Source organism: Oratosquilla oratoria, chromosome 36, assembly GCF_046742065.1.
Source record: "Oratosquilla oratoria isolate Oo_2021 chromosome 36, ASM4674206v1, whole genome shotgun sequence".
Taxonomy (NCBI): domain Eukaryota; kingdom Metazoa; phylum Arthropoda; class Malacostraca; order Stomatopoda; family Squillidae; genus Oratosquilla; species Oratosquilla oratoria.
Genome location: NC_134812.1, coordinates 28,104,254 through 28,114,253, shown reverse-complemented (window position 1 = coordinate 28,114,253; position 10,000 = coordinate 28,104,254). Strand labels below are relative to the sequence as shown.

At 37.9% G+C, this 10,000-nt stretch overlaps 1 protein-coding gene across 3 annotated transcripts in view; it reads right to left on the bottom strand.

The window, feature by feature from the left end:
• Positions 1-10,000, bottom strand: part of LOC143018912 (neprilysin-2-like) — a 166,436-nt gene that overhangs the window by 137,071 nt on the left and 19,365 nt on the right. For 2 of the 3 annotated variants that reach the window (XM_076174494.1, XM_076174496.1), the window contains exons 2-5: positions 4,792-5,552; positions 2,023-2,129; positions 948-1,060; positions 266-403 (exon numbers count right to left, since the gene is read on the bottom strand). In XM_076174494.1, coding sequence (XP_076030609.1) covers positions 266-403; positions 948-1,060; positions 2,023-2,129; positions 4,792-5,169 — 736 coding nt within the window. In that variant the 5' untranslated portion in view covers positions 5,170-5,552. Of the gene's footprint in view, positions 1-265; positions 404-947; positions 1,061-2,022; positions 2,130-4,791; positions 5,600-10,000 lie in introns of all 3 variants that reach the window. The other variant, XM_076174495.1, reaches the window with a different exon arrangement.

The window sequence follows — 10,000 nt, the reverse complement described above, 5'->3', positions numbered from 1 at the left end:
GAATTTATGAAAAAAGGAACGACTCAATGGTAAGAGAGAACTTCTGCCCAGACATAGTACTACTGGTGACGTCATGTGGGGGACATTGCACCCCTGAGCTGACATTCGATCCAGCCTCCCGTTTTGCCCTGTAGGTCACTTGTGATGTAAATATCATTTTTACACTCAAGTATGACATTATTCCCCCACTATGCATGGTTTTATTTCTGGTCCCACTTTGCAAGGCCTTTCCAAGAGGGTGAACTCTTAGGAAAAAAAAATCTACCTTCGTCGTAGCTGTCGTATTCAGGAGGATCTTCGCTGACAGAAGCGAAGAGGCAGGAGTCAAAGAAGGTGAAGAGGTCCTGATAAGGCTTCGACATCATTCTTTCTTCTGGGATGGCACCTCGGTGCCGCAAGAGTTCTGGAAATGAGTGACACTGTGAGATTCAATGACAAACATTTATACATTAACACACACACACACACACACACACACACACACACACACACACACACACACACACACACACACACACACACACACACACACACACACATACACACACACACACACACACACACATACACACACACATACACACACACACACACACACACACACACACACACACACACACACACACACACACACACACACACACACACACACACACACACACACAAAATGTGTTCAAGTACACAAATGGATGAAATTAAGAGTAAGAAATCTTACATAGAAGAAATCAATGAGATTCATTGGGAATTTGGTTCTAACAGACAGCCATTAGGTCATTCCCATCTACAAAGCTGCATGGATAGATATAGATGAAAATAAATAGAAATACAGATGAAAGCAAAATGAATAATAGGTGAAAAAATAAATATGGAAAAAACAGTAAAAATGACAAAAATGACACACAAATAAGTACACAGGAGGAACAGAACCCACTGATGACCGATCTCACCTCTTAACTGGATATCGATATTCTCCTGCAGCTGGTTGAGGTTGACAGCATAAAGGGGTTCTTCGGGACCTGTCTTGTGCACGTGAGCTTTCATCCACTTCCCACAGGAGTATCTGAGGTGGAGTGGGAGGAGGAGAAGGAATGAGGCATCACCTGCTGCGTCGAGTTCCCTCACAGAGGGAAGCTCATTGTGTCCCTCACAGGAGGTCAAACAGTGTTAGGTAATGGCACCTGTGTAATGCGTACGTTGTTCTGTGCGTCTGTCTGTGATTCACCACGGTCTTTTGATCATATGCTGGACACGTGATAGAGAGTTATTAGCTCCCTGAATGAGAGCTCATATTTCATGTATGGCACGATTTATGCGTAATGCTGAGACTATACACACACACACACACACACACAACACACACACACACACACACACACACACACACACACACACACACACACACACACACACACACACACACACACACACACTAACACACACACACACACACACACACACACACACACACACACACACACACACACACACACACACACACACACACACACACACACACACACACACACACACACACACACACACACACACACACACACACACACACACACACACACACCTTCTTGCCTACCAGAACTGAAGTGCCGGCTTGCAGTCCTGCGATGCTGAATCTCTAAGCCATGGGCGAGACTCGAACTTGTATCGCTGAATTAGCGGTCGAGCGCTCTACCAGGACACCATCGAGTACTGCGTGTGTGTTTGTGTTTGTTTGTGTGTGTGTGTGTGTGTGTGTGTGTGTGTGTGTTTTTGTGTGTGTGTGTGTGTTTGTGTGTGTGTGTGTGTGTGTGTGTGTGTGTGTGTGTGTGTGTGTGTGTGTGTGTGTATGTGTGTGTGTGTGTGTGTGTGTGTGTGTGTGTGTGTGTGTGTGTGTGTGTGTGCGTGTGCGCGCGTGTGTGTATTTACCTAGTTGTATTCTACGGAAAAGGGAGCTATGCTCGTGGTGTCCCGCGTGCGTGTGTGTATGTGTATATATGTGTTTTCCTAAGTGCTCATTTGAATACCTACTTGTAGAAGTCGGTGCAGGGGTCGACGGAGAGGTCCATGGAGGAGAGGAGACTCGAGGCGGCGTGGACGCATTCCTCCGTCAGGCACACGTTGACACCGCATGTCCTCTGCCGGGAGGAAAGAGGGGGAGGGGGGGAAGCGGGGCGGGAGCGGGGCGGGGGCGGGGCGGGGGAGGTCAGTATCAGAGGAAGAAGGCGGTCAAGGTTGTTGAGGGCGACATGGCCACATAATATTTGAACTCTTAGATTCGGTGCCCATATTAGTTTATTTCATTCTGGTTAACGGCCGGTGATTTAATTAAGCTAAAGGGACGTGACGTTTCTGTGTGTTTCATTATAGTTGAGAGGGTGTCATCCTATCGAGGGTGTTGAGAAAAAAAATACAGAGTACAGGAGGGCTTGATTCTTTCGTTGTAGCCTCACGAGCTCTAAACCTTGGTTCTCGAGCACCCAAAGAGTTCGCGGGAGATTATCCAGGTTGATAATTAGATATATTCGATACTGTTCGGAAATAAGAGGACTACAGTTTCATTTCTGCGCGCGTGGTAAAGTCAAAATTTAACCATTTCATGATATCCAATGAAGTATGAATCTATACTGAATCAGTTTTAATGCCATTTTATATATGGAATCATAACATCAGGGTACGGATAGTTGGTCTTATAACTGTAGGCCGTAGTGGTTCCCAAACTTTTTTTTTCAGTTTTACAACTATACGTACTAAGTTAACCTTAATCCTAATGCCGGGTACTATAATGTTTTCTTGATTTTTTTTTTTTTTGTCACCCCACTATTACCCCCAGAAATTTATTACCCCCCCCAGGGGGTTATTTACCTACAGTTTGGGACCCACGAGTCTAGGGGATACTTAACAGTGAAAAAGTTAAAAACTCTTGCTCGAAGGCATGTGTTTCCCAATTTTTCTTTTTATATAATCCTCATGATAAAACCATAACCCCACTAATCTATTGTAAAGATATAAGAGGCAAAGTTAACGTCATTGAATTTTATCATAGTAATATGAATTTAAAATGAGTAAAAACAGCAACAACTGCAACAGCACTGTAGGAGAGAGGCCAAACGCAGAGTATGGGATCCAATGTATTTAACGTTTCGCCCAGCAGAGCTCCTTCAGAAATACATTGGATCCCATACTCTGCGTTTGGCCTCTCTGCTACAATGGATTTAAGAATTTAGCATACAAGAAGTCTTGGCGACCCCAGGGTTGGGAAACGGTGCTCTAAGGAAATAGAATCGTCTGAGTGGATCGGAGGAGGCTGTGTGTGTATTACATGGAGTCAATGACAAGAAAGACATAGATACCGTCATCATCAAGTTGCAGATAGCCTACCGGACGAAGCTTTCGAATTCAGCCAATCAACGCCAGTGATGGCATAAGATATATTCTTATTGTTTATTTTCCAGCGGTGACCATTTCGGAGCAAGTATGGTGGACGTTGTAAAGAAGCTCTAAGTTACAATGTGTCTCTGGTCTAAGGTAAACCCTCTGTTCTGTCCCTTTTAGATTGGCAGGGATTTATTTCACTACTGCTCCTAAATACTTTGCATCATACTTTAAATCATCATTGGGTGTACCTTTTCTTATGCCATTTCCTATCTTTAATTTAAGTTAATGTGTTTATATCATTATATAAACATACTCCACCATCTCATCAAAATTTCGACTATATATATATATATATATATATATATATATATATATTTATATATATATATATGTATATGTATATATATGTGTATGTATATATACATATATATATATATACATATATATACATATACATATATATACATATATATGTATATATATGTATATGTATATATATGTATATATATATATATATGTATATATATATATATATATATGGATATACAATTTCTGTGAGATTTATTTAATCCTCTAAGGCAGTGGTTCTTAAACTTTTTCAGCTCCAATACCCCAAAGTTCATCTTCAAATCAATCTGATATCCCCTCTCCAATATCAGCCTCCTGCTCTCGTCTTTTAAATTTTAGTTTAGTGTAAAAAGAGAAAAGAGAGTGACTGTGAACAAACAGTTGATATCTAGGGACTCTTTTTAGATTTTTTCTCAGTAAATAAATCAGTAAATCATAATTCTTACATAAAACAATAATTCAATATTTTCCAGGATGGCTTTTTGGATATCCGCAAGAGGGTATTGAAACACTAAGAACTCCTGCTCTAAGGTAAAGACGAGGATCCCAAATCGGAATAAAATCGCCTGTCTTTAGCCAGAAAAAATAATTGAATTTAATTGAAAAGAACTAATCCTTAATAGGTTGTAGATGCTATTCAAAGTGAAGAGCTATTACAAACGAGTTCTAGATTACTAGACCAACATCGGAGTCCATATCCCATTTATTCATAGGTAGTAAATAATTATGCAAATATATAAATGAATAAAAAGAAAACTACACAAAATAAATCAATAAAGGTACACAAATATATAAATGTGTAAGGGTAAATGAATATAGATAAACTAATAAATAAGTAAATGAGTAAATGAATGGATAAATGAATAAATAGATAAATAAGCACATGATTAATTGAATAGATTAACAAATAGGTAAGTGAATAAATGAATAAACAAACAAACAAACAAATCATTGAATTGATAAATGTATAAATAAATAGATCGGTTAATAAGTCAATTAATTATAAATTTAAGGTATGGTATAATACTGAGTACATTTTTATCTTGATCAATGTCAAAACTTGGAGCTACTCACCACAGCCTCTCGCTTCGATCTCGAATGCACCTCCTCGAAGTCCTGCCGTGACGTCATACTCATGTGACCAATAACAAGGAGAACAGCGAGGGTCATTAGCCCCCCCAAGGCCCTCGTCACATAAGTGGGTGACCTCCATTTGACCTGATGTGACCTTAAGCTGTGACTCACACCCTCTGAGCTCTTTTCAAGGTCTTTGGTCCTCCAGGAAGGGTGACCTGTCACTCCTATGGTCTCCGGACTGCTCCTTGGTGGGATTTGGTCCTCAAGGATGATGTGGTTATCCCCGAAGTTGAGGTGTTCCTCGGGTTGGTCTTCTTTGGGGTCATGGTAGTCCTCGTGGTCGAGAAGAGGGACTCGAACGTTTGAGTCCCGCATTGTGGTGCTCTTGAGTCTTTCGTTTAGCTGTGTCTTGGACTCTGAGAACTTCCTTCACGATGTCATTGTTCGTTTGTGTAAATATGTATCTATACTTCTATGTAGTTTGTGTGCTTTGAACCGTCTCTTAGTGATCAAGTTATCATTATTAGATCAATGTATTTGATGATATCGGAATCACTAAACTTCACTTAGAATAGTTATCTTTTATATTTTTGGTAATTAGGGACTATGTACGGATAGTCAGCACTTAGACATTTTGCAAATGCGATTTCAGTAAGATCTTAACACTCTTTGCATTTGATTTTGTATACATGTATTAACATAGCATATATTTCACTTGCTGATTTTCGTTCACCATATATCACTAGACAGTTTATTTTCTAGAAAAAAATAGAATTTTCCAAACAATTTACTTCACTTATCCCCACTGTTAATTTATTACAAGAGGAAAGCAAAATTAATAAAACTTAAAAATTATATATTGGAATACTTTTCAATAATGATAATCTAATTCTGCCTTCTTTATTCTGAAGATAGTAAGTAAATCTAAGGACAAAAACTTTAGAAACTGGTCAATGTCGTAATCAATACATTCTTAGATAATAGACTATGTATTCATCAAAAAAGCACCCCCAGAAAGAAACGTTAACACTAATCATTGACTTCATAAATCCATTCCTGGAAACATATGTTAAAAATGACCGGTACTGTCCCTAATGGAAACTTAAAGAGAATAGGTCTCAGGAAATAGATGAATGACGTCATATAGATATGATTGAATTGCTTGCAACAGTATAATATATATATATATATATATATATATATATATATATATATATATATATATATATATATATATAAATATTATGCAATAGAAAGCAACGGATTTTTGGAAGAAGAAAAAAACGTTTACCTACACACGGACACAAAGGCGCAAAATTACACAAACACACATTTGCAAAGCAACGCACGCTTCCTTCATAGACCGGAAGTCGGTTGTGCTTTTGGTAAACCTCTTGCTGCTTCGATTAAATGACACTCTGCCAATAAGGGTCATATTACTGTCCTCTGACAGGTGGCTTTGATCTATATCACTAACGCGATAGGCAACATTACACCAGCCACGCCCCTTTTCTTCCTTAACCAATCACGATCGCCTTATAATGACGCTTATTGGGTGAAGGGAATTTGTCCCGGTAGAATTAAAACTGTGATTGGCTAGGAAATGAAAGGAGGCGTGGCTTGTTTTGCCAGAGATGGCGGTCGTAACTGCATTGAATGTGTATTCATTGTTCTTTTATTGTGCTTATTTTGCATATTACCACTCCAGTTTTATGTATATTTGCCTCTTCATTTATTCATTTATTCATTTACCTCTTTATTTATTTGCGCATTTATTCATTTATTTGTACATTTACCTACGAAACTCTTTACCCAACTATATACTTATACTTCCATTAATTTATTTATTCATTTATTTGCTTAGAGGTGTATTTGTGTATTTGTTTGCTTAGTAAGTCATTTATTTGGTTATATATTAATTCATTCATTTACTAGTTCAGCAATTTAGATGTTGATAATTGTGTTTATTCGTTTATTCATTCCTTATTTCTCGATCATTTAGTAGTTTATTCATGTACTTTACGTTTTGTGTTCATTTATTTGCTTATCCCCTTATTTGTCTATTCGCCTATTAACTCATTCATTTGTCCAATCAACTTTTTTCCACATATCTATTCTATCAATTTACTACTCTATGCATCCATGCATTTATGTATTTATCTATCTATCCGTCTATCCATATATCCGTCTGCCTATCTACCAACTCATTCATTTATCAGGTTATCCATTTATCAATTTATCTATCTATTTATCACTTATCTATCTGTCTATCTAGTAATCCATTTACTCATCTACCCACTTATCCATTTATCCATTAGTCCATTAATCCTTTCATTTATTTTTATCTGATCAACTTTATTCATTTATCTATTTAGTCATCTATTCATTAATTCGTTAACTATCTATTCTTTCCATCGTTTTGCACAGTTACATTCATTAATCTATTCAACATGAGCGATTAAACCCAGGCCCGAAGGGTTCAGGGTGAACTACGGAAAGAATAAGGATCGGAGCTGAAGTGCTCAGAGTTATCTATGTAAAAAAATATGAGAATCAGAGCTGAAAGGATCAGGATTGCATACGAAAAAATGAAGACCAGAGCTGAATGGTTCAGGGTGACCTACGGAAACAAATGGGTCAAAGCTGAAAGGATCAGGGTGACCTGCGGAAAAATGAGGATCAGATCTGAAAGGTTCAGAGTGACCTACGAAAAAAATAGTCTCATAGCTGAAGGGTTCAGGGTGACCTACGGAAGAAATGAGGATCAGAGCTGAAAGGTTCAGGGTGACCTATGGAAAAAATGGACTTGGAGGTTAAGGGTTCAGGATGATCTACGGAAGAAATGAGGATCAGAGCTACAAGGTTCAGGGTGACCTACGGAAAAAAATGAGGGTCAGAACTGAATGCTTCAGGATGACCTACAGAAAAAAAAAATGAAGAGCAGCTTTGGGGCCCCACGTTAGGTTGGGTTTCTGCCGTTTCACAGTGGCATCATCACGAAGGCATGTGGTGGGCCTCACTACAACACGTCCCTGATGGAAGGCTCGCTAGGTCTCCTCAAGGTCATGGGATCAAATTATTCCTGAAATGCTCCTCCCGTCCTGTTCTTAGCCAGGAACGAATATGTAAAATTTGCCTTTGGGTCTATGGAATTTATGAAGATAGCTTTGATGAATAGTAACGTCTGCCCCCTCCTCCTAAAAAAAAAAAAAAAAAAATCCCTTCAGAATGCAATAGCAGCTGGTAGCTTGAATGGGATTGATACTAGGATTAAATAGAATTAAGATAGATTTAATTTCTTTCGGCTCAGGAGATATAAGTTAGAATATAATTACTACTTTATAATGGAAGAAGAACAAAACCCGCAGCCAGTAACGGTCACTTTGCCTCTCTATAGCTTTCTGTTGTTGGGCTGTTGTTGTTGTATTAATGAGACTCTTTCTGTATCAAGGATTCTAAAAACATAAGGAGGGGAGTAATGGCCGGTTTTCAGCTCATCTTATGTGAAAAGGCGAAGGAAATACGGTCCTTGTTGAGGAAGAGAGATCTCGGGTTCGGTCCGGAGACCGAGTGTCAGCCCATTGAGGCTGCACCTTCAGATGTAGTTGAGGGTGTATAAGAGGTTTTGAAGATTTGAAATAAAGAGATGATCTTTTCTGATATCCATTTTGCAAGAACACTACCAGTAAGCCCCATATAATCACCATTCTTTAACCATAACAAAATATATGAAGTACACCACATACCACAAACCTCATAACTGGCAACCAAAAATATCAACAATGCCGATTCCTAAACCAGCCTACGATAAGAGTATGTAACCTTACGCAGGCTGAAGGCGACCTACGATTCGCAACGTGATGCGCCTTTCTTTTTCTTCTTCCCACGGCAGAAGAAGGATCACATTGCAAGACGAAGACGGAGCTTGGCTGTGGGTGAGTTATCCTCTTCCTTCCCTCTTCGCCTCAAACAAACTGTGGACTCTTAAAACAGTATGTAGCCTACGAAAGAAGAGAGTGGAATAGGCCAGCACCATACCATTTGTTCTATGAATAAGCCAATTCAAGATAATGATGGAATTATATACGATGCAGTTCTGTTCGAAGCTGTAAGATTCGTTTAGATAAGCACCTAAGCAAGATGCTGTAATGCCTGCCATTTATTTTATATTATTTGTTTATTTGTTTGTTATTGTTTGTCTGTTTATTATTATTTGTTTGATTTTCATTGATTATTATATATTTTTAATTAATTATCATTTACTATTTACCTGTTCATTTATTATTTAACTATACCTATGGATTTATTTATTAATTTTATTTATTATTATTTATATTATTGTAATTTCTATTTGTCTATATATCATTATTATAATTTTTTTCGCTACCGACCTAGTTATGGACCAAAATGTCTACTGTCGGCATGCTCCTCCTTTGTAATCCTTTGTAATCCTAAATATATACTTAATGATAATGGTAGCTGTAGAAGTGCTGCTGGTAGTGTAATAGTAGTGTAGTTGCAGTATTACTAATAGTAGTATCAAAAGTAGTGGTAGTAGTTGCGCTAGTTGGAGTAGTGGAAATAGTAACAACAGCAGTAGAAATAGTAGAAGGGGAGGAGCCAAGAAAAAAAGGTGAAGAAAAAGGAAAGAAAATAAGGAAAATATGGAAAGAACAACAAGAGGAAGAGGGGGATGATGATGATGATGATGATGATGATGATGATGATGATGATGATGATGATGATGATGATGATGATGATGATGATGATGATGATGATGATGATGATGATGATGATGATGATGATGATGATGTTCATGATGATGATGATGTTCATGATGATGATGATGATGATGATGATGATGATGATGATGATGATGATGATGATGATGATGATAATAACGACTATCATCTTCATGATGACTATGATGACAAGGAGTGGGAGGAGAAGGAAGAGGATGAAGAGAAGTATAACTTACAAGACAGAATGAAAACGAAGAAGGTGAAGATGGAAAAAAGGAAAAATGGAGAAAGAAAAAAAAAGGAGAAGAGGAAGAGGTAGAAGAAGAAGGAGAAGAAGAAGAAGAAGAAGAAGAAGAAGAAGAAGAAGAAGAAGAAGAAGAAGAAGAAGAAGAAGAAGAAGAAGAAGAAGAAGAAAAAGAAGAAGAAGAAGAAGAAAGATAAAGAAAAAGAAAAAGAAGAAGAAG